The sequence below is a fragment of the Acipenser ruthenus genome, chromosome 5 (assembly GCF_902713425.1).
Source record: "Acipenser ruthenus chromosome 5, fAciRut3.2 maternal haplotype, whole genome shotgun sequence".
NCBI classification, from domain to species: domain Eukaryota; kingdom Metazoa; phylum Chordata; class Actinopteri; order Acipenseriformes; family Acipenseridae; genus Acipenser; species Acipenser ruthenus.
This window is the reverse complement of record NC_081193.1, coordinates 54151127-54177526: the sequence shown is the minus strand read 5'-3', so window position 1 is coordinate 54177526 and position 26400 is coordinate 54151127. Positions and strand designations below refer to the sequence as shown.

At 40.7% G+C, this 26400-nt stretch overlaps 1 protein-coding gene across 2 annotated transcripts in view; it reads right to left on the bottom strand.

The window, feature by feature from the left end:
• The window catches only part of tram2 (translocation associated membrane protein 2), a 60591-nt gene that overhangs the window by 8951 nt on the left and 25240 nt on the right, over positions 1 to 26400 (bottom strand). Inside the window, exons 4-9 of one of the 2 annotated variants that reach the window (XM_034003082.3) lie at positions 22602 to 22718; positions 22302 to 22360; positions 13321 to 13405; positions 11305 to 11375; positions 10954 to 11058; positions 10183 to 10326 (exon numbers count right to left, since the gene is read on the bottom strand). In XM_034003082.3, the coding sequence (XP_033858973.1) occupies positions 10183 to 10326; positions 10954 to 11058; positions 11305 to 11375; positions 13321 to 13405; positions 22302 to 22360; positions 22602 to 22718 (581 nt within the window). The remainder of the gene's footprint in view (positions 1 to 10182; positions 10327 to 10953; positions 11059 to 11304; positions 11376 to 13320; positions 13406 to 22301; positions 22361 to 22601; positions 22719 to 26400) is intronic. The other variant, XM_034003083.3, reaches the window with a different exon arrangement.

The window sequence follows — 26400 nt, the reverse complement described above, 5'->3', positions numbered from 1 at the left end:
AATCCTTCTGGGAGAAATGTCCTTTGGACAGATGAGTCAAAACTGGAGCTTTTTGGCAAGTCACATCAGCTCTATGTTCACAGACGAAAAAATGAAGCTTTCAAAGAAAAGAACACCATACCTACAGTGAAACATGGAGGAGGCTCGGTTATGTTTTGGGGCTGCTTTGCTGCGCCTGGCACAGGGTGCCTTGAATCTGTGCAGGGCACAATGAAATCTCAAGACTATCAAGGCATTCTGGAGCGAAACGTACTGCCCAGTGTCAGAAAGCTCTGTCTCAGTTGCAGGTCATGGGTCCTCCAACAGGATAATGACCCAAAACACACAGCTAAAAGCACCCAAGAATGGATAAGAACAAAACATTGGACTATTCTGAAGTGGCCTTCTATGAGTCCTGATCTGAATCCTATAGAACATCTATGGAAAGAGCTGAAACTTGCAGTCTGGAGGAGGCACCCATCAAACCTGAGACAGCTGGAGCAGTTTGCTCAGGAAGAGTGGGCCAAACTACCTGTTAACAGGTGCAGAAGTCTCATTGAGAGCTACAGAAAACGTCTGATTGCAGTGATTGCCTCTAAAGGTTGTGCAACAAAATATTAGGTTAGCGGTCCCATCATTTTTGTCCATGCCATTTTCATTTGTTTTATTATTTACAATATTATGTTGAATAAAAAATCAAAAGCGAAGTCTTCTATTAAATATGGAATAAACATTGGTGGATGCCAATTACTTTTGTCAGTTTCAAGTTATTTCAGAGAAAATTGTGCATTCTTCGTTTTTTGTGGAGGGGTACCAACAAATTTGAGCACGTCTGTATATATATTTCAATCTGTCGTGCTTTAACTGTATTCTTCACTCTATTGTCTATCACAGCCATTTTGTTTGATCAAGCGATCGCAATAAACACATCATAATGCTCTTCTCTCATTGGTAGATGCATATACTACGAAGTCGGATTGATGTAGTACCGTGTATGCTGGTTTACTTTTTCAATTTGTAAATGAAAGTTACCAGCATTGTATCTAAAACTGATTTTCACATAAGGATGCGTTTTATTTTATTAATGAATAATTCACATTTCAGTACCCAAATATCAATGACTTAAAAGCCCATTCGGTTGGTTTCACAGCAAAACCCTGTAAATTAAACCTGATATTACTATTAATTACTATTGTTCTTACAGTATACCTTTTCTATCACGGTCTGGTCTCACTACTAACGCCTTATAAAAGTGCTTTTAATCTGCGATCCTATCAATCTGCTAACATGTATTGATAGGATGACCAGACAGCTCCATGTTCACCAGGACATTTCAGATCTTACAGACTCCAATCACCCCAATGCATGTATAGTACTTGTTGAAATGATCAACGTGGATCCGGTTTCAAAATGAACAATCATTAATTAATTATTTATATTTTTATATTGTCAAAAAGCACTAGATAATAGACTAGATAAATCAATACCTACAGCAGAGGTACTGAACATGATCAACATAGTTTTAGAAAACAGTTATTTTACATTTGTTGATAAGAATTACAAACAAAACGATGGTACCGCAATAGGATCTATTATTATTATTATTATTTATTTCTTAGCAGACGCCCTTATCCAGGGCGACTTACAATTGTTACAAGATGTCACATTATACATTATTTCACATTATACAGATATCACATTATTTTTACATACAATTACCCATTTATACAGTAGGGTTTTTACTGGAGCAATCTAGGTAAAGTACCTTGCTCAAGGGTACAACAGCAGTGTCCCCCACTGGGGATTGAACCCACAACCCTCCGGTCAAGAGTCCAGAGCCCTAACCACTACTCCACACTGCTGCCCTTAGGATCTAAAGGATCTAAATTAGGAATGCATTTTGCCAGTACATACATGGGGAAATGGACCTACTTTATATAAAAGAATTCAGAACCACCTTTCGTTAATTAGAAATAAAAAAATGAATGAACCAATAGTACAGCACTTCACCAGTCAGGGACATGACATAAATGATGTAAAGTTTGTAGTATTAGAACAGCTCAAATTAGACAATGCGACATATAGAAGAATAAAAGAAAGTAAATGGATAAATAGACTGAACACGATTATGCCAGCGGGACTCAACAGAAAAGAATGAACTAATTCACTTCAATAAATATATAACATTTAAATAAATAAACAAAATTCATTCAAAAGTTGTGCATACTGATGCGCTGGGGAGGCCAAATCTGGACTGATCCTCAGAGCCAGCATTGCATGACATAATAAAAATATAAGTTTATGTAAAGTAGTGTTAATTGGAATTAATACAGATTCAAAGATAGAAGTAAAAATGATGTCACAATATATAGAACACCATTACATCATGTAAGAATAAATCATGAATTTGAATGTAAACAATAACAAGTAGTTGTCATGCCGTCAAAAACCTATAAATACCTCCAATGTTTGGATTCAAACACAGGCTCCCTTGAGAAAGATATGTACAACATATCGAAACGTTGGGCAGCTGGCTCTTTGAGCTAATTATATATTATATATATATATATATATATATATATATATATATATATATATATACACACACACACACACACACACACACACACAGTACTGTGCAAAAGTTTTAGGCAGGTGTGAAAAAATGCTGTAAAGTAAGAATGCTTTCAAAAATAGACATGTTAATAGATTATATTTATCAATTAACTAAATGCAAAGTGAGTGAACAGAAGAAAAATCTAAATCAAATCCATATTTGGTGTGACCACCCTTTGCCTTCAAAACAGCATCAATTCTTCTAGGTACACTTGCACAAAGTCAGGGATTTTGTAGGCATATAGTCAGGTGTATGATTAAACAATTATACCAAACAGGTGCTAATGATCATCAATTAAATTATTAGGTTGAAACACAATCATTAACCGAAACAGAAACAGCTGTGTAGGAGGAATAAAACTGGGTGAGGAACAGCCAAACTCAGCTAACAAGGTGAGGTTGCTGAAGACAGTTTACTGTCAAAAGTCATACACCATGGCAAGACTGAGCACAGCAACAAGACACAAGGTAGTTATACTGCATCAGCAAGGTCTCTCCCAGGCAGAAATTTCAAGGCAGACAGGGGTTTCCAGCTGTGCTGTCCAAGCTCTTTTGAAGAAGCACAAAGAAACGGGCAACGTTGAGGACCGTAGATGCAGTGGTCGGCCAAGGAAACTTACTGCAGCAGATGAAAGACACATCATGCTTACTTCCCTTCGCAATCGGAAGATGTCCAGCAGTGCCATCAGCTCAGAATTGGCAGAAAACAGTGGGACCCTGGTACACCCATCTACTGTCCGGAGAAGTCTGGTCAGAAGTGGCCTTCATGGAAGACTTGCGGCCAAAAAGCCATACCTCCGACGTGGAAACAAGGCCAAGCGACTCAACTGTGCACGAAAACACAGGAACTGGGGTGCAGAAAAATGGCAGCAGGTGCTCTGGACTGATGAGTCAAAATTTGAAATATTTGGCTGTAGCAGAAGGCAGTTTGTTCGCCGAAGGGCTGGAGAGTGGTACACGAATGAGTGTCTGCAGGCAACCGTGAAGCATGGTGGAGGTTCCTTGCAAGTTTGGGGCTGCATTTCTGCAAATGGAGTTGGGGATTTGGTCAGAATTAATGGTCTCCTCAATGCTGAGAAGTACAGGCAGATACTTATCCATCATGCAATACCATCAGGGAGGCATCTGATTGGCCCCAAATTTATTCTGCAGCATGACAACGACCCCAAACATACAGCGAAAGTCATTAAGAACTATCTTCACCGTAAAGAAGAACAAGGAGTCCTGGAAGTGATGGTATGGCCCCCACAGAGCCCTGATCTCAACATCATCGAGTCTGTCTGGGATTACATGAAGAGAGAGAAGCAACTGAGGCTGCCTAAATCCACAGAAGAACTGTGGTTAGTTCTCCAAGATGTTTGGGCCAACCTACCTGCCGAGTTCCTTCAAAAACTGTGTGCAAGTGTACCTAGAAGAATTGATGCTGTTTTGAAGGCAAAGGGTGGTCACACCAAATATTGATTTGATGTAGATTTTTCTTCTGTTCACTCACTTTGAATTTTGTTAATTGATAAATATAAACTATTAACATGTCTATTTTTGAAAGCATTCTTACTTTACAGCATTTTTTCACACCTGCCTAAAACTTTTGCACAGTACTGTATATCTATCTCTCTTTCTCTATCTGGAGGAGAACAAGAAACAGGAACACTAAGGTATGTACTGCTTAATGGCGGATTCTCCATCGCTCTCTGATTCTCTAACTTACTCACTGTTATTATGGTCTGTGCCTGGTTTAACTACCGGAACCCCACTAGGTGTAAACTCCAAAGTCCTAACTCAAACATAAAATGAACGACACATTTCTGTAATTTTGCTTGCGAACGTGACAGAGTCACATTGGCCAAATGAAACAAAACGAGGACAATAAAGCAGACTGAAATAAAGATCAAGGTAAATTTACCCTTCCCCAGCTACCATAAACTGCAATGACTGTCGTTCAATACTGAAAGTACTGCACTCTGTACATAGTTTCTTTTCTCATTTGCATTTGTAATATAGTAGGTGATTAGTACTCTAATGCTTTTATGTACAATACAGTGTTCCCTGCCGGCACCTAGAAATTAAAGTAATTTAACCGTTAATTATTGTGTATTTTTCATTAAGAGTTCAATGTGACTTGCATTCAGGGTGTTTTTTTTATTTTTTTTATTTGGTGTCCGTATTTCGGGGTGCGACTTGAATTCGAGTAAACACAGTGTGTGTGTGTATATATATAAAACTAAACTACTGTCACATTTAAATCTTCCTACTTAAGGTAGAAGTCGTTATTACCAAGGTGACCAGACGGCTCTTTGCTCACCAGGACAGCTCAGGTTTACTATTTGCGGTCATCATGTTTAATAATAAAAACGAAAAACAACAGCACGATAGTCTTGTTTGATTTGATCAATAATTAACAAACGTTCATTGATAAAGTCTCTCAGTCCCATCCAAAAACAAAACAAAATCCACAAGGTAGTCAACCAAGCACTCAAAAACAAAAAACAAAAACATCCAATAGCAAAGATATACGACCTACAAAAAATCTGTATGGCAAAGAAAAGAAAAGAAAGGTCTCAACCAGCTGTTACTGGAATCCGCTCTGGGGGTTTCTTCCGTTGGTAGTTTGTCAAGAATGCACCACGTACGAGGAAAAGGCCAAGGAACCAAAAAATAGGCAAAAAAAAAGTCATATAAATAAATTACAGGACAAAATAACAGACAAAAGAAAAGAATGCAAGGTAGAGCAAGTGATGTTAGTGTTGCTGATATTTCTTGTAATTGGGACCTTGTAACCTATCCAAGCTCTGTGCTAACATGCATGGACCGGAACGCGAACGCACCTTGAATTGGTACATGCTGTCCTTGATGGCAAACCGAAGGTATTTCCTGTAATTGTTGTGTATTGGAAGATGAAAATGAGGTCTATAGAGACCATCCAGTTTCTGGGTTGAACTGCCTTGATGACAGTGTCCAAAGATACCATTTTGAACTTTTCTGTTAAGATGTATTTGTTCAGGCTTCTGATGCCTAAAATGGGTCTTAACTTCCCGTTCTTTTTGAGTATTAAATACCTGGAGTAGTGGCCCTGCCTCTGCGAAGATGAGGGGACCAGTTCTATGGCAAGGGAAAGGAGCATGGATTTCATCTCCTATTGTAGAAAGACCCCTTGTGGACCTGTCCAGTCGTGTCCAGATGATCCCTATTGCTGGTGGTTGGAACCAGAATGGTATTTTGTAGCCATGTTGTATGTGCCCCAGGACCCAGGGGTTTGATGTTATTTTCTGCCAGTTTTTTTTTTTTTTTAAATATGAAAACTCTTCCCTGTACTGTCAGAAATGAGGGGTGGACCGACACCAGTTGCTGACTGGGAAAATGTCAGAAGGATGTAGAGGGTCTGCCTCTACCTCTGGCAAAGCCATGGAAGGATCCATATGGCTTGGAGCCTTGTCCCCATTGGAACATGCTCTGTCCTCCAAAGGCAGATTGTGTTGGCTGAGGCCTGAAAAACCTTTGCCTATTAAAATACCCCCTATTAGGGGGTATGCCTGCCTGTTGTTGAGCAGGATCTAATGGCTTGCCTTGCCTCCTTCATCTCTGTTAGGTAATCCTTGAGGTCAGTGCCATATAGTAAGTTTCCTTGAAATGGTAACTCCATGATCTTGGATTGTGTGTCAGGAACACGTCTTGCAAAGACAACACTTGCTACAGCCCTAGCATTGTTGTCGATGCTGTCACATGCCGCCTGCAGCTGGATTTTTGCAGTATTTTTCCCTTCTGCAAGCTGCATGGTGAGTTTGACGTTCTCTGGAGTAGGGGTCTGTAAGGCAGCAGACATCTGGATCCATAATTTGTGTTGATATTTGGCTGCGTGGATTTGAGAATTGTTGATGCGCATATTGCAAGTGGAGGCAGCGTAGTCCTTCAAGAAGGTATTGGTTTTCCTGTCTGCACCCCCTGATGTAGAGGATTTGGAAGATGCTCTGGTGGTTGGTGTAGAAATGATGGTATCTATTTTGTGCTGCTTAAAAAGGTATTCTTTGTGTCCAGTAGGTACTCTATAGAATTGATCTACTCTGTGATATGAAGCAGCACATACAGGTTTTTTCCATAAAGCCTCAATGGGCCTCCAGATTGCCTCATAGAAGGGAAAACCTTCGAAGGCTTGTTTATCCTTTGCATCCAAGATGCTGAGGAGATCATCCTCCTTAACTAAAGTCTGGGTATTAGCGTCGACAGAGGAGAATATCCTTCTCAAAGCCGCCTCCGCATTAGTGTACACCATTGAAACACCTTCTCCAGTTACTGACCCGTCATCATCAGGGGCAGAGTTGATGATGTCATCATCTCCCATACTGCGTGTGTCAGCACAGTAGTACTGGTCTTGTGCACTCCAAGTTGCTGCGGCTGTGTCAGCCACCGGTGTTATGCTTTGCAAAGGTACAGGTTGTCTTGAGCTTTCAAACTCTTGCAGCCACTGAAAAAAAAATATCCTTGGTTACCGGGTGCAAGAATTCCTGTGGAGTTGTCGGCTGGGTAGCCTCGGTAGGGTTCTCGGTAATGGCTGCTGCATCCCTCTCTCTGCTGCCGCGGGAATGAGTGGATTTACTCGTTCTCTTCCTTGGAGGAGACCGGGCGGAGCTCCAACGCTCTGTGGAGCTGCTTTGTCTTTTAGTTGACATTTTAGCTGATGAAGTGAGTGATTTTTCAGAACGTGAAACTGGGGAAGAAGTAGCCTTTGCCCTTTGAATCGGTTCATCTGACATGTCAATACATACAAGACAGACCTCTCTACCACAAGATGGTGAGAGAGGAGAACCACACCGTAAACACACAGAAGGCATGTGTGTGAAAAGCCCGATAAATCACCGGAATAACTAGCAGTGCTAGAGAGAAGAGGAAAGGGAGGGGGAAAAAAAAAATAATTATATACAGTGGCTCTCAAAAGTATTCACCCCCCTTGGACTTTTCCACATTTTATTGTGTTACAACATGGAATCAAAATGGATTTAATTAGGAGTTTTTGCCACTGATCAACACACAAAAGTCCATAATGTCAAAGTGAAAAATAAAATCTACAAATTGTTCTAAATTAATTACAAATATAAAACAGAAAATAATTGATTGCATAAGTATTCACCCCCTTTGCTATGACACACTTAAATAAGCTCTGGTGCAACCAATTGTCTTTAGAAGTCACATAATTAGTTGAATGGAGTCCACCTGCGTGCAATTAAGGTGCTTCGCACGATTTCAGGTTAAATACACCTGTCTCTGGGAGGTCCCACAGTTAGTTAGTACATTTCCTAACAAAAACTACATCATGAAGACGAAGGAACATTCAAAGCAAATCCGGAATAAGGTTCTTCAAAAGCACCAATCAGGGGTAGGATATAAGAACATTTCCAAGGCATGGAATATCCCCCGGAGCACAGTAAAGTCCATTATTAAGAAATGGAGAGAATATGGCACAACTGGCCTTTATGGGAGAGCGGCAAAAAGAAAGCCATTGTTGAAAAAAACTCACATCAAATCTTGGCTAGAGTTTGCCAGAAGGCATGTGGGAGACACTGAGACCAAGTGGAAGAAGATTCTATGGTCTGATGAGACCAAAATAGAGCTTTTTGGCCTCAACGCTAAGCGCTATGTTTGGCGCAAGCCTAACACCACACATCATCCTGAGAACACCATCCCTACCGTGAAGCATGGTGAAGCATCATGCTATGGGGATGCTTCTCTGCGTCAGGGCCTGGAAAGCTTGTGAAGATAGAGGGCAAAATGGATGCAGCAAAGTACAGAGAAATCCTGGTGGAAAACCTGCTGAAGTCTGCATGAGACCTGGGACTTGGGAGAAGATTCATCTTCCAGCAGGACAATGACCCCAAACATACAGCCAAAGCCACACTGGAGTGTCTTAAAAACAAAAAGGTCAATGTCCTGGAGTGGCCCAGTCAAAGCCCGGACCTCAATCCAATTGAGAATATGTGGAAAGAGTTGAACATTTCTGTTCCCCAAAGGTCCCCATCCAACTTGACGGAGCTTGAGCAATTTTGCAAAGCAGAATGGGCAAAAATTGCAGTGTCCAGATGTGCAAAGCTGGTAGAGACTTATCCAAATAGACTCATTGCTGCCAAAGGTGCCTCTACAAAACATTGACTCAAGGGGGTGAATACTTATGCAATCAAATATTTTCTGTTTTGTATTTGTAATTAATTTAGAACAATTTGTAGATTTTATTTTTCACTTTGACATTATGGACTATTTTTGTGTTGATCAGTGGCAAATTAAATCCATTTTGATTCCATGTTGTAACACAATAAAATGTGGAAAAGTCCAAGGGGATGAATACTTTTGAGAGGCACTGTATATTATATATACATTTGGAGAAAGTCTGGTGAGGTGTATAAAGAAAAGAACACCATGCCTACTGTCAAGCATGGAGCTGTAAATATCCTTCTATGGGGCTGTTTTTACTTTAATTGCACAGGAAATTTAGTTCCAATACATGGTAAAATGGATTCCATAGCATGACAAAAGATATTGGTCAATCATCTGAAACCCTCCGCTCTAAAACCTGGTTTAAAGCATAACTGGACTTCAGAATGGTTAAAGAAGAATAAAATCAAGGTTCTGGAATGGCCTAGTCAAAGTCCCGATCTAAACCCAATTGAGAATATTGGGTATGACTTGAAGAAGGCTGTGCACAAGAGAAGTCCTCGGAATTTGAATGAACTGGAACAATTTTGCATTGAAGTGATTTTGAAAGTGTAAAATGCCAAAAGCTCATTGACAAATTTGTTTAAAATAGGGTATTATTGCTAAAGGTGCCTTAACTAGCTATTGATTTCATTTTCCTTGTCAGGGTATGAATACTTTTGAATTAGCATTTTTTTGAGTTTTACAAAGAGATTGAGACAAAAGATTTCCTACAATTTTTTTTTTTTTTTCTGAGAAATTAACATTTCCATTGGGGTATGTAGACTTTTGACTACAACTGTGTGTATATACCTCCTTTCATTCATTTTATATATATATATATATGAAATGAAGTATAACTGCAGTGTACAAAAGTTATTTTTTTTAAGGTTTAAATGATTAAAAACATTATTTCAGGACATTTCAGACAAAAGCCCTACTTCAGCTGTATAGAAAGAAAAGTAAACAGTGCAGTAAACTGTGTTTACTTGTTATCCCCACTACAAAAGTGAGGGATGGAAATAAAACACCCACTGCATAGCAGTTTGAACCATTCCCAGTTTTACTACGAGTTTAGTAAGACACAATACATATTAAAACATGGAATGGGTGAAACTGCTATGCAATGAGTTATTTCCATCCCTGAAACCTGTATCATCATCAATAGAATATTAATTTGAAACTTAATATTTGATAAGGATTTATAGGAATGAAACAAATGAAGGAAGTGTTTGCATCATTTTCTGACAGTTCTGTAAAGAGGCACATTTTGCCCTAGGCGATTATAGCAGTATATATATTTCATATGTCATAGAATTATGGTTGTTTTAATACTGCAAAGATTTTATAAGGGCTTCTTGTTTCTGACTTAGTTGGTATCCCTGCTATTCCATGCCTCTGTAACTGTACCTGAGCAGCAGGGTGTTAAAGTTGCCAGTCTCCAGGTCCAGCCCTTGATTCTCTACGCGAGCCAGACCGAACCCCACCACCAGCACTGACAGAGTGAGTGTGAACAAACGCGTCGAGACAAACCCGGCTGCCCACACCTTGAACCTGCGGAGAAAGAGTATGACAATGAGACAGACAGACTGAGCACAGTCCTATGTTACATCACATATCATGAGCAAAACAAAGCGTTACAGTGCGAGAGAGAAGGAAACAGTGTTGGGTCACAAGCCTCCCAGCTTTAGGACAGATCTGAATGTTGGATGGAAAAACACATCACACAGCAATAAGGTGTAGGGCCAGGTGTAGGAAACCTTACTCCAAGATTACTGGCTGTAATTCCTGAAGAAGTTTGGGCTGTTCTCCAAAATGACCCACTTAGTTACCACTTTTGAGTCAGGCAGTTTCTTGCACAGTCTTGAATATGGCAACATGGATGTCATTTGTATAACAAATTCATCAGTTATGTGTGGGACAGCCCTTTTAAACGTTTTGCAAGCTGTTTCATTAGTCTTAAAAAGCAATGACCATGAGCCTATGAGGAATTAGAGGATATAATAAAAACGATGAATGGTCAAATCCCATCATAACAATTAAAAAAAAGTCTTGCCAACTTGTCAAATCGAATCACTGCATTCCTGGCTTCCCATGTTGGACCAGTTCCCAAATGACAGTTTTATGGTAGTACTTTCTAATTTTTTGCTTAGCATTGTAGATAAAGAAAGAAGTACTCACAGCTTGTTATGGCTCTCGTCTGTGAAGTAGACGAGTCTGGCAATGTGAAAGCCAAGCTCAGATAGGTATTGTAGGAACAGGAGCACCAGGCCTAGTCGAGTCAGACTGCAGAGAAAATGTATACATTGATAATGAACACGTTGTAGCCAAGGCAATTAACCCCACTGTGCATGCAACTAAAAGGACAATTTACATTTTAAATGAATAATATTAGCTCAACAGAAATCAAATTACTGCTTATAGAAAACATGGACCACCCAAGCATATCATTTGTCTGTCAAAGCAAATCATATGTTAACTAATCCATACATGTGTCATACTTTAGGTCTCGTATTCTTAGGCAGCACTCACTTGAGCAGGTATGCGGCTCCGATGTGCAGCAGGTAGAAAGAGATGTACAGGAGCTGCCGTGGAGTCTCCTCCTGACAAACAAAAACAAAACCATGTTAATCTTTCAATAACACATGTATGACTGCAGTCCAAATGTAGTACACCAACAATAAGTAAACATTTTATAAGCTATTTTTAGTCTTGCTACTTTTCGATATTAAAATCGGTAAAGCTTGTTAAACATCGAATTCCCCCAAAATATTTGACTGAGTTTGACTGAAATACATTTATATACGATAAATGTCGGTAAAACCACTCGCTATTTATTTTCTTGCCAAAAATAATCATTTAGAAATCCTCTCCAATTTGTGTAGTTTTTATACTTGCTGTCTGTCCCGTCTCCGTTCCGCTCTGAATGGCTGGGGGTCGCTGTCAGTCATCTCAGTGGTCCATTAGTACGGTAGTTTCACCCTGTTCTGCCAGATCTCATTGACTGAAGCAGTACTAGAATGCTCTCATTTGTTTAACTGACTGTCAATCATCCAAGACCTACACTGACTGTGCACTTTCATTTGCCAGCTACAGCGCCTGTCATTCAAAGCATCTACTTTGAAATTAGCGGGTTAAGGTGTACGTAAGCTTTTGCTTTAGGTATACGGTGACAATTACAAGTTTGATTTGAAAATGGGGCGCAAGCGAAAAACATTTAAATCAACATTGTGCACAATACCCTGACCGACGGCTAAAGTCTCCATGGCAGGATGAAGCGGGCCCGTCTACCTTGCCTTCCAGTGACTCTGAGTCCGGCTGTGCTGAAGCAGGAGAGGGAGCTCAGACTCCGAATAATAAGTGCAAGTTAGTTCTGTTCAACTATCTAATGTTTTGACCTGTACATATTATTTTTACTTGTAAATTTATGCTATAAAAGTCTGTGTAATACACTTTTATATGCTGCGTTTTCTACGGTCTACTTGAGACAATTTTGTGTAGAATCTTTCTTTACAATGTATAGCTCTGCTGTGACCAAACGTTATTTCAATTAGAATGTTAGTAACCGTGGTTTTGTTGCATGTTTATAAAGGGGTTTTGCTAAATGAGACGTTTTTCAATGGCATAAAAAGTCTTTTTTTTATTTTATTTTTTTTCTCTGTTTGAATTGAAAAATAAAGAGATTGGGGGGGAAAAGGTAAAATTAGTATCTGGCCAAATAAATAAATAAATAAATAAATAAATAAATAAATAAAGTAGCAAGTCTAGCTATTTTCAATCTACAGTTAGAAGAGTAAAGCCCTCCTCACAGTGTGCGGTGAGCAAATTTGCTTTATATGAGGTGTCACATCAAAACGCAACAATAACTAACACAGTTCCGGACTGGTCACTTACAAAGCAAAAAAAGTAATAACATTGCGCAGCAGGCAATGTGACGGTTTGGACCGATAGCACTATATTCTATCATTTATTGCTCACTCATGTCGCTCTCCATGCATCTGGTGCGAGGCGGGATTAAATGTGACAGACAGACATATAATAGGGGTGTATTCACTGTACCCATGTCTCTGAGGATATTTGTGTCCTTCAAGGTATAAAGCTACATTGAAGTTTGTTTTTGTACATCACTCGAATTACATTCTGTGTTAAAAAGAGACATTAACAGAACACAGTATGTGGACTTTATTCCAGCCAGTTGATTTCTGCCGTTGTTTGACAGAAAACAGCCTAGTCTTATTGAGCTCTTAACTGTGTGCGTTCATGGTGTTGAGTGCTGTTCCCTTTTTTATTCTATTTAAAGCAATTCCTGAATTCTCTGCAGTGGTTTGTACTAATTTACTGTACTTGTCCTAGGTTACACTGTTAGCATAGTCTTTGTGGCCCCTAGGACTCCCAGCGCTCTGCTCACAGACAGATGTATAGGTTTGGGGCTGTAGTTTACTGTTAGAATGCTGACCACTTCTGGATTTGGAGGGGTGCCCAAAGCAGCACAGAATAGTGATTGAAAACACACACACACACACACACACTTGACTTCAGTTCACCCACCTTCCTTACTTTCTGGAAGTAGAGCTCAGGTAGCGCGTGGAGCCAGTAGGCCAGCTGACAGAGATAGAAAAACTTCACCTGAAACCTAGAAACAGAGACAGTTTGTGTTTCAGTCCTTTTCAGATTACACTTATTCATTCACTGGTGTTTCACACATTACAAGTTAATATGCACACCCCATGTTAAACTGTTACAGAATACCCTGCACACATTACTCTGCCACGGTATCCTGTGTTGTCCATATCACAGTCATTTTTTGGATGTATTTTTAAACACACAAAAAGTCATAGACCACCTGGGGAATCTGTTTCTCAATTTTTCCTTAGGAGTGTTCACCAGGAGAACGAGTGTATCTAGATTGTGCTCCCTCCTGCAACAAAGATTATATGAGCTCCACCATTGTTGCAGAAGAAAGCATAATCTTGATACACAAGACTGTTTAGAAGAGACATTCTCTTTCACCTGGCAAACATTTTAGAGTAAACGCGGACAAATGTATTCCCCAGGCGATTCATGACCCATAATGTGTGACTGACAGAGACAGAATGATTCTTGGTGATAAATCTCTCTCCCAACCTGTGAGGACGTGGTGTAAAGGGAACAGGACTGGACTGGATGGCCAGATGATTCATTCCCAGGGTTAGGTGGAAGTCAGCCATCTAGAAAGGGGGCACAGCTGCAGTACATTAACCCTTTGCGGTCCATTTATTAATTGCGCGTCAGGCACGCCAGGTCTAATTAATTTTCACACGTGCAGTTAATTTTAGACGCGCTGTTTAAAAGTATTTTTTTCACAGTCTAAATGGCCCTGCATATCAACAAAGCACTCACTAGGCATCTCCAGCCCCGCCCCACCCTTTCGTTTGCTATAGCGTTCACCTATGTAAGAAATAAATAATAATAATAATAATAATAATAATAATAATAATAATAATAGTACATACCGATCGATCATCTCCGGATCACTCGTTTTATCACCAAACTCCTCAATAATGCGACCCAAGTCATTATTTTATTACTATAACATCTCAAAAAAGCTCTGCAAATGTCCGTGTTTTCTGTGCGCTGATTCAGTCAGCCAACTTGTTTACTTACGACCGCCCCCGTTATCTGATACCTGATACCATGTATGACTATTCATGAGATACGCCTTTTTTTTTTTTTTTTCAACTTGTCTCGGCTCCTGTCGCTCCCACTCGGCAATTGAATGGTTTTCTCGGCTTTTTCCGGAGAAAAAACGACTAGACACCCGTTTATTGCGTTGCTATAATGATGTCGGACCCAGTCCGACAAAGGACCTGTGAGGAATAATTGCAATGTCGGACCCAGTCTGACAATGGACCGCAAAGGGTTAAGTCATCGCCCCAGACGGAAAGCAATGTGACAACCGCGGATCGGAGGAGAAACAACTGACCTCACTAACCAAGGGGATGTGACTGAAGGTACAAATAGGGGACGTGGCTAGGTGATCTATTCCTTTGTCTTTGTTAAGAGAACTGCTGAAGGACGAGTATAAAATAACTGTGAGTGTTGTTTGTTTGTATCGTCTAAGTGTACTGCTAGTTATTTATTAGACAGCTAACACGATCCAGAGCTGTCGCTTAAGGCCAGCACAAACCCGGACCACACTGCACCACTGTTCACGGATTAAAATTGTATTTCACCACGAGCACTACAGCACTCGCTTTGGACTTGTGAAGGTGTCTATGTTTTGTGTGTGTATTTAACTATGTTTATTTCGGGACTGCAACCCATTGTTTATCGAACTGTGCAATACACATTGCTTGCCAGTCCTCCATTTATTTACTGTTGTCTTCAGACTTTGGATTATAAATAAAAGCACCATTTCACCAGTACTTTGTTGTTTATCATTGTCTTGAGCACTGCATCACTTCTACACCTGTGCACTGCAAACCACTTTGCCACATGTGGTGTCAGAAAACGGGATGGATCACACTACACTATCGGCGCTGCTGGAGGTGCTGGATGGCAGACGGGAGGTTGAAGAAAGACAGAGAAAGGAGAGGAGAGGTACACGGCTCTAATTGAGAAGGTTGGTTTTGCAATGTTGCCCCATGCACCAATGGGACCCGTGATGACGGCCCCAAAGGTGCGGGCACAGAAAATGACAGCTGGAAGCGTACTTGGTCGCTTTTGAGTGGCTGGCTATGACTGCAGTATGGCCAAAGGAGTTCTGGGCCAGCCAGGTAGGGTCCTGCCTAAGTCGGGGAAGCCCAGACAGCCTACCAGGCCATGCCGGACGACGAAGTTACCCAGTAGGACCTAGTGAAGCAAGCCATTCTCCGCCGCATGAAGATCACAGGGGAAACCCACCGGGTACGGTTCAAGGAGTACCAGCGGTCGCCAGAGACACGCCCCAGGGTGGTTGCCCAACGATTGTGTGATCACATGGTACACTGGCTCAACCCCAGTCAGAAGACGGGGCCACAGATGGGTGAAGCGATCGTAAACCGAGCAGTTCTGCCATGTGGTCGGCGCCGAAACCCAAGCTTGGATATGGTGCCACAATCCCGACACCCTGGAAGAGGCAGTGAAACTGGCGGAAGATTTCAATGACTCCCTGATCTCCGCCAAGACCGGCCTACTCACCGCTCCAGCCCAACAGAGCAGCCGAGCACCACCTCCTCTCTCAACGCCACCACTCCCAGTACCACCACCTCCCAGACCTGGATCGAGATCTCCAAGACTGCCGACCTCAATGGGCAAACTTACCTCCCTACCATGGAGACCAAGGTTGGCCCCCAGCTGGGGTAGATTTGCTGCACCTGTCCCACTGCCATACCAGTAACGGGACAGATACTTAACCTCTGCTCTCTCTGCCCCTCATGGCTGTTTTAGGTGCCAACAGCCCGGACACAGTGCCTGGTTATGCCCATCGGTGATGGTATGTGACGTGGCAGCATGTCTTTTGGAATCAGAAGCGGGTAAGCAAAGGGGAAATGGTCAGGAGGGGCCTTGTATTGTTGATGTGGTTTTAGGGAAAGTGAAAACCCACGTATTAGTGGACACAGGGTGTGAGCAGACCTTAATTCGGACAGTGCTCTTGGGTGGTGTGTCGTGGCAGCCACAAGATCAGGTGGCACTCTCCTGTATCCAAGGCGACACAAAGGCATACCCCATGCTAAATGTATACTTACCGGTGGGATGAGTCAAACATCACCTATTAGTAGTGGCGGAAAGGCTACCATACCCAGCAAGTCTCAGCCACACACATAAAAGTGGCAGAAAAAGGGAAACGACTGGTGATATTATTCCCCTTACAAGATGAAATGTTCCCCCACTTTTCATCCGAGAAAAACAAAGAAAGAGAGAAAAATGAAAATTATATGGATATCAATGAGATGAGGCTGGGGTCTGGTGGGAGAATGCTCTGATGGTAACAAACGCCAATCAAAGGGAGTTGGTACACACACAGTGTGACCGAGAGGGCGAGGTTACTGGGCCATCCAGGGCAGAGGCTACTCCAGCCCCTCTCAATATACCAGACATGTGGGCCTCAAGCACGGACATAGTGTGGGGCCAAAGCAACAACCCCATACTGGTGCACGCTTGGGAACAGGTCCGGTCTATTGAAGGTAAGGATGTTGACGACGCTGGGGCGCTAGTATACCCGCACTTCATTATCAAGGGACAATTATTATATAGTGTAAAGCTTGCCACGGGCACAGGACAGCCTGTAACACAATTGATGGTTCCTTTGTCTTGTCGGCTCGAGGTCATGAGGCTGGCTCATGATATCCCTTCTGCGGGGCACCTTGGAGCTGACAGAACAAGGGGACGTATATTGCGTTGATTTTATTGGGTTGGGCTTCATAATAAAGTGCAGAAATATGTAGCCACATGCCCAGACTGCCAGAGAGTAGCACCGGGTCAAGTGTGCCCCGCCCATTTGGTCCCATTGCCAATTATTTCCACTCCCTTTGAGTGCATTGCAATGGACATAGTGGGCCCTTTGCTACCTTCTGATTCCGGGTATACGGATATATTAGTGGTGGTAGATTATGCAACGTGATACCCAGAAGCAGGTCCACTAGTGTAGCTGCAATAGCCAAACAACCAGTGCAGATTGTGTCGAGAGTAGGGATCCCTAAAGACATACTGACTGATCACCGTGTAACAAATTTTTTTTTTTTTTGGTTCCTGGGTCGTAAGTGTTATTTCCTAATTGCTTATGCCTCAAAAGTATAGAAAATGGCTATTATTCTTCACAAACTTTGCTTTTGTGACCAGGACAGTGATATTTTGAAATGTACCTATTTTCCAGAACATTCTAGATAGATTAAGTGCTGAGTAAACTTGGAGTAACTTCTAGAACTTTCCAGTAATATAAATAGTAGTATAAATACAGGGGCCTTAAGCCCACCAGTTCAGTTTAGTTCCAGCTGCCTAAGTGGATACATATCTGCATTTTTCTGAGATGGCATCAAGATGCTGCTAGCATCCGGCAGACGCATTTTGCTATGTCTGCGGCCAATTTATCAAGACAAGAGCGAAAAAGTACTCCGTGGAAGCATCTGCTAAGATGTGTGAGGCCTACAAGGCATATTTCGGCATGCCTGTCGGGGATCAAGACAAACCCTGGGCACCTCATTTCACCTGCGAGCACTGCAAAAAAACTCTGGAAGGTAAGATGGACAACTGTTGCTCGGAATTTTATGTTATAAAATTTGTTAATTTTTAAAATTGTAAAAGTTTTTAATTTTAAAATGTTTTACAATTTTCAATGTTATTGAAAAATATATCATATATGAAAAATGTTGTGAGAATCTCTTACACATTAGTCATGGGTGAAATAAATGTATTTTTGTAGGATGGTACAGAGGGGAAAAGAGAGCCATGAAGTTCGCTATCCCAAGAATTTGGCGGGAACCCACTGACCACTCAAGCAACTGCTACTTCTTCCCTAAGCTGTCTGAGGCAAAGGTCAAAGACGGTGTCTTCGTCGGACCACAGATAAAGAAGATCCTGGAGTGCAATGAATTCCCCAAGAAGCTCACTAGTAAGGAGAAAGTGGCTTGGAACAGCTTTGTCGCAGTGGTTCAGGACTTCCTGGGCAATCACAAGGCCGAAAACTATGTGGAGCTGGTTGAGACTCTGGTGAAGAACTATGGCACAATGGGCTGTAGGATGTCCCTCAAACTCCATATCCTTGATGCTCATCTTGATAAATTCAAGGAGAACATGGGAGCGTACTCGGAGGAGTAAGGCGAGCGCTTCCACCAGGATATACTGGACTTTGAATGCCGCTACCAAGGACAGTATAACGAGAACATGATGGGAGACTACATTTGGGGGCTGATTCGTGAAAGTGATTTACAGTATAATTGTAAATCTCGAAAAACTACTCGCTTCTAAATCTTTTGTAGTCATTTTTGTATTACTTTAGTATAAATACATGTTAATTTGGATTCATATGTTGTTTTTTTCTGACTTTATGTGAACAAAAAGACACAAATTCGCCCGTTTTCTCATTGGAAATAGGTAAATTTCAAAATATCATTGTCCTGGTCACAAAAGCAAAGTTTGTGGGGAATAGCAGCCATTTTCTATACTTTTGAGGCATAAGCAATTAGGAAATAACACTTACTACCCAGGAACAAAAATTGTGTTACATAGTGTAATGAAACAAATTCCTGTCTAACACGTTACAGCAAGTTTACAAAATATTACAAATATGTCCCATCAGGACATCTGTTTATCATCCACAGACAGATGGTTTGGTGGAGCGCTTTAAAATCAGACCTTAAAGCAGATGTTGAGATGATTTGTGAGCCAATAGCAAAAACATTGGGCAACGCTTCTCCCCTACCTCCTTTTTGCAGTAAGACAGGTGCCGCAGAGTTTGACAAGGTTCTCCCCCTTCAAGCTCTTGTACGGCCGACAGCCTCGCGGCATCCTCGATCTGTTGAGAGGGCTGGGAAGAGCACAAAGGCTCGTCCAAAAACGTAGTGCAGCATGTGCTCCTGCTTCGAGATCGCCTGGATTTCGTCGGTCGTTTGGCCCAGAACAACCTCATATCGGCTCAGCACCAGCAACAGCAGCATTACAATAAAAACGCACAAATTCAAACTTTTCGACCAGGAGACAAAGTCAATGCTGCTTCTTCCCTCATTGGAATCAAAACTGTGTGCCAAATGGCAGGGGCCATATGAGGTGATTCGGGATATAGGAAAGGTCAATTATGATTGCCGTAATGAACAGGAAATTTATCAAAGCCCTGGCAGGCAAAGGAGGCCTTATTTATAGTCACAGGTGACGATTTAGGCCCCTGTCTAGAGGCTCCTAGCACCAGAAACATTTCAATGGGGGAACAGTTACTTCCAGATCAGCAAAGAAAGCTGAAGAAGTTAATTGAGGAGTTCAATTATGTTTTTTCTGACTTAGACGGAAGAACTAACCTTGTTGAATATGCTATTATCACTCTTCCAGGTATCACTGTGCAAGAGAGACCTTACTGGATCCCAGAAAGTCAACGAAGTGGCATTAGCAAAGAGGTAAGGGCGATGCTTGAACTTGGGGTGATTGAACCTTCCAGGAGTGGTGCAGTCCAATTGTGACAGTCGCCAAAAAGGATGCTACCAAGCACGCCTGCATAGATTTCCGTCAGGTAAATGCTATTGCCAAGTTCGATGCGTAGCCCATGCCTCGGGTTGACAAGCTTCTCGATAGACTGGGAACAGCTAGGTTTATCTCCACTCTGGACCTGATGAAGGGATACTGGCAGATCCGATCAACCCGCAGCTCTAGAAAGAAAACTGCATTTTCTACCCCTGATGGTCTGTTCCATTTCATAACCATGCCGTGTGGGCTACATGGTGTGTCCGCTGCCTTTCAGAGACTGATGGACCAGGTCTTACACCTACATCGTGAGTATGTGGCAGCGTATATTGATGATGTGATGATTTACAGCTCCACCTGGCGAGAGCATTTGGCTAGGATTACAGCCGTCCTTCAGTCTCTAAGGGTAGCCTGGCTGACAGCCAACTTGAGGAAATGTACGTTTGCCAAAACAGAAACTCAATATTTGGGATTTATGATGGGAAATCGTCGGGTGAAACCCATTGCCACCGAAGTCCAGGCTTTGGTGGGCGTGGCAATCCCCAAAACCAAGGCTCAGGTGAGGTCTCTACTGGGGTTGGCTGGTTATTACCAAAGATTCATCCCTGAGTATGCCACAGAGGTCAATCCCTTAGTTGACCTCACCAAAAAGAGAGCTCCAAATTTGATTAAGTGGTCAGGAGAATGTCAGGGGGTGTTTGATACTACTGACTTTGCCATGCCCCCACTCTCATCACACCAGATTTCACTAACAGATTCATCCTTCACACCGACGCTTCGGATGTTGGTCTGGGTACGGTTTTGTCCCAAACGGTAGACTGAGTAGAACACCCCATCATGTACCTCAGTAAAAAGATGCTCCCTCGGGAGCGAAACTACTCCGTAGTCAAAAAGGAGTGTTTGGCCATTAAATGGGCTACTCACTCTTTACGATACTACCGGCTGGGACATTCATTCGATCGATTTCAGCACAGACCACGCCCCACTCAAGTGGTTAAGCACAATGAAAGACAGCAATGCCCGGATAACAGTGGTATCTGGCATTGCAGCCCTTCAGGTATCACATGATTCACTGTGCAGGGAAAGACCATCAAAATGCGGATATATTTCCCGGGAGGGGTGAGTAATGGGAAAAGCAGGTTCAGTCGAGTGTTCCTTCCGCTCCACTCTGAGCAGAGGGATATGTGACAGAGACAGAATGACTCTTGGTGATAAATCTCTCTCCCGACCTGTGAGGACATTGTATAAAGGGAACAGAGTGCCCTGGATTGGATGGCCTGACAATTAATTCCCAGGGTTAGGTGGAAGTTGGCCATCTAGAAAGGGGGCACAGCTGCGGTACATTACCCCAGAGGGAAAGTGATGTGGCAACCGCGGATTGGAAGAGAAACGGCTGAACTTGCTAACCAAGGGGGCATGACTGAAGGTACAAATAGGGGACGTGGCTAGGTGATCCGTTCCTTTGTTTATGGTTAAGAGAACCGCTGAAGGGAGAGTAAAATAACCGTGAGTGTTTTGTTTGTTTGTATCGTCTAATTGTACTGCTTGTTATTTATTAGACAGCTAACACGATCCAGAGCTGTCGCTTAAGGCCAGCACAAACCTGGACAACACTGCACTATTGTTCACAGATTAAAATTTTATTTGACCACGAGCACTACAGAACTCACTTTGGACTTGTGACGTGTCTGCGTTTAACTGTGTATTATTTCGGGACTGCAACCCGTTGTTTATTGAACTGGACAATACACATCGCTGTGAATTGCCAGCCCTCCATTTCTTTACTGTTGTCATCAGACTTTGGATTATAAATAAACCACCATTTCACCAGTACTTTGTTGTTTGTCATTGTCTTGAGCACTGCATCACCTCTACACCTGCACACTGCAAACCACTCTTGACACATTGACTAACAAAATAAAAACCATTGGGATTAAGTTTAAATACAGATTGTTGTGATATGTATTGTACAACACAGGATACAGCAAAGGTAAAACAATAAATGTTTCTTAGAGTTTTCTATAAAAATGGTTTGTGCTAATTGTACACTTTGACAGTTGATTGGTTTTAATGCACAGGAAGGAAGACACTGTACTGGAATATTCATCGTTCAGGTTCTTGGATTGGCTGATTTATAATACTAAAAGGCAAATTAATCAATTAATTTTTCATGTCTATTACTTTTAAAAAATTGTGTTTGTGTATTTAAATGTTTTCTACAACCAGGCACAAAGCTATACTAATACACCTCTATTGTAACCATGACCAAGTGTCTCTAATAAAAAAAAGGGTAGACAGGGAGGGCCATACAAGAAATGTGTACATTTTCCCACACATTTCTACAAATGTCCTACTTTAGACAGTGGAACAATCTGTTCGCCATCAAGTTTTGACAGACTTACCTCAGGTGTATGTGAGGATAGTTTTCCCAGAGACTGGTCAGGTTTGAGAGATAGCCCTCCTGCAAGAGACGTGCAACAAGAAGACAAAGAAAGGGGGTTAAGTTTGTAGGAAAAGCAAAACAAATATGCAAGTTTTTTCTCTGTGCACTGGTGACCTTTTAGCAGATGTTCTGAACATATCCTTGAAACTTCCAAACTCACTTCACCCAGGCCTTTAGAGGTAAAATGATTGTACAATAACCCATAGTGCCAGCTAGCCCTTACACACACACACACACACACACACACACACTCCCTTACCGTAATGAGTATGTAGAGACTCCATATGGAGGATGCCAGGTAAAACACACAAAGCTGCCCAGACTCGTTGAACTTGGTGTGTTTGCTCTTTGACAGATGAAGCCTACGATTCACTTTCTGAAATACAAACACAAACAAATATAACTGGCTTATATTTCTTCCTCATCTGGATTGGAGCGGAGCAGAAAACAGCACTTGTTTTCAGAAGAATATGAAGCTACCTGCTCAACCATTATGGACAAAACGCAATATTATTTTGTTAAACATTTTCAATGGTGCAGTCCAGTGGTAATTTTATACTGGCTTCTTGCTCAGAGACTGTCCAAAGGTTAAATATGCTGGTATTAAACATAGGGGCAGCAGTGTGGAGTAGTGGTTAGGGCTCTGGACTCTTGACCGGAGGGTCGTGGGTTCAATCCAAGGTGGGAGACACTGCTGCTGTACCCTTGAGCAAGGTACTTTACCTAGATTGCTCCAGTAAAAACCCAACTGCATAAATGGGTAATTGTATGTAAAAATAATGTGATATCATGTAACAATTGTAAGTCGTCCTGGAAAAGGTCATCTGCTAAGAAATAAATAATAATAATAATAATAATAATAATAATAATAATAATAATAATAATAATAATAATAATTAGTCAAATATCCATGGGTGCAGACACAATAATAAAATATTACTAATAGGAATATAATAAATAAGAAAGTAACGTCACCGACAAAAAATGTAAAGCATTTAACACACTGAACATTCTATATAGGCAGATACAAATATGTTACTTTGCTACTCCAGAGAAAAAGAAGTGAACTTTTAGCATCCCTTCACAAGCATTCAAAACAGACAAACTGTTTTGTCCTCCATCTGGATGCCCATGGACCTCGGACAACAAAAAAGTGCTTGAGAAAGCCCTTGAATATGATTAGAGGTAGCCATGGAACCCTTATAAACATTTAACATCTTACTACATAGTACACAGTACAAGTTGTCCTCAGTTTAATGGCACCAGTACTTTTGAATAGATCTAAGCTTGATACAAACTTCCAATTTTCTGGTGCCTTAAAGGCAAAAGCATTCCTACCACTCAGGGCACATGTGCACTCAAATTTTAAAAATGTAGGCACACATATATATAAAACCCACACCATTTTTCAAAAATAAGTACTATTTGCTATTAAACATCTACAGTTTAATATTTTTACATAAACAAAATAAATTGTTCCCAATTTTCTTTCTTTTCAGCTACTGTTTACCAAAACATAAAATATTTTAAATTTTATATCTTAACTTTATATCCACTTTAAAAAAAAAAAACAAAAAAAACCTTTTGGAATTATTTTTTTGTTTCTCTGTGTTCGTGCAAGGCAGGAGATAACTTCAGACAGACAGACAAGAGTAACTACTGTACCAGCATCTGATCGCGTATTTTTATTATTGTTATTTTTAATTATATACGTATTTATTTTTGTCCTTTTCTGAAAATATTTCTCCTCAGGAGATGGATGGAGTCAAAACTAAATACATGCATCTGATGCCTAACTAGCTGTCGAGTCATTTTTATTATTATAAGCTATGTACTTTATTATTATTATTATTATTTATTTACTTTTTCTATGTTTTCTTTGTTTCTGTGTGTGAAAGGATGGAGTCATTATTTAGCTGTAGTTATTACGCTATGTATTTTATTATTCTTATTATTAGTTTACTTTTGCTTTCTATGTGTGCGTGTGAGTGAAAGGATGGAGAGTAATTAAGCAGTAGTAGTTATTTTTATTATTATTAAGGTATTTATTTTATTATAATTATTAGTTTACTTTGTTTCTGTGTGTGATCTACTTCTGAAAATAAACATCTTGCTATCAAAGTTTTGTCAAGTTGTAAGTTGCTTCTTTAATAAAAAAAAAAAAAAGGAAATACTCAACATCTTGTGTGGGATTTCTTTATTTTTGTGACCTCTATACTCAAATAAATATACTTTTGTCACCGAGTAATACTGTTTCCAGTCTCAGTTTTTGGAAAGTCTTGGAGCTGTGTTTGCCATTTCAGAGGCTGTTTTTTGTAAAATACCATGCATCGTAAAACCTTGTGTATTTCTGCAACTGTACAAGATATTTCATTTCTGATTTCAGATTTGAAATCCTTGGGGGGGAAAAAAATTCTATACAAGAAATGAAATTGGTGTTTTTTAAAAATATTACTTATACATTTTTCAAAAAAATTTTGGGAGGCGTTGCTTATATGAAATAAATATAATACATTCCACAACAAAATACATCATATCATTGGAAACAGCTACTTAATGCCTTTCTGTAGATACATTGGGTTTTAATTTCTGATTTAAGGTTGCCAAACTACAAGCGCTAAAAACACAAAGTGGTCATATTCATGCCTATATATGGTCATTCTGCTTAGGCAGCAAAAGGGTTAACAGACTAATCTGAAAAATAGCACCTCCCCTCCAAATGGGCCACCTCAGTTGAACAATAGGTAGGTCATTTGGAGAAGCAATGACCCATGTTGACTAAGTGTCTTGACTTTATATTATGTTATTATTATATGACTAATACAAACAATTGTACATAATGAAATAGCTGGTATGGAGCAATAATTTAATCCTCAGGGCGATCAAAAAGGGTAATGCAGACCCTAAATACTCTCCCCTCTTCTCAGTACTCCCTCTGTTCCTTGGTTGTTCAGGAAGATTAGGAACCTGTACTCTCCGTCATAAGAAATGCCCCTGAAAATGCATATCATCACAAATTTCACGGAAAAATGTAAATAGAATTTTATTATTATTTTTTTTAAATAAAATGTTGGTTTTGTGACACTCCGTGAAATTATTATTATTTTTGTTGTCATTCGTGAATTTCTTTTAAAAATACAGTGAATTTTCCGGGCCCCTATAGGACTGCTAACATAATGCTCTTTCCTATCAGCTGCGCCCAATCGTTCTTATTTGTGGAGCCTTGTAGGGCCGGCGCTGCTGTTCTGCTGCTTCATAAATCTCATTTTAATACCACTTGCAATTTTCCCATGCATATAATTAAGACTTGACATGCCTTAAAGTGCATGGCTAATGAGTGGCGGAGCGCATTGCACGGTGGAGCGCATCTTGGCGGTGCTAGCACGGCCTTAACTTGCCAAAAGTGTCATGATACATATGGTAGCATTTTAAGGCCGGCGTAACCTTGGCGCTATAGCCTTAATGCCGTCGCAAACGCTTGATACATGACCCCCTAGGTCTTTTGGCCATTCTTAGTATGATCTCCTAGAACGTTTTGATTGCACAGTAGGTATGGTCATATCCTGCTAGTGTGCATCCCTCAGTGCAGGGCTCTGAGCTTACTTTTTTCCCAAAGGTATATTAAATATTAGCATACAATAAAAACTAATCTGCAAAAACTACACAATCTTAGAACAACAAAGTATCTATTAAAAATCGAGTTCAACACTTTTAGCCACATGCCTTGCTCATGGAGATCATTATAATAAAATCTGCTTATTCAAGTACAGAGACTGGGGCACTTTACACCATCAATAATCAAATCACCTGTGTGGGCTTGCCCACTGATGCTGTTTGCGTTAATTGCTGCCGTTAACATTGCATCAGTCTGATAGGTGCATGTTTGTAATTATTATTATTATTATTATTATTACACATTTATTTATTTATTTAGAATGCAGTTACCAGGACAGATGTCCAGGAATCATCACTTTTACATCTGCCAATACTGTACATAAAATATATGGTAGTCGATCTTGGTTTTATTCAATATTTTGGGGTTCTTATGGTCCTTACAA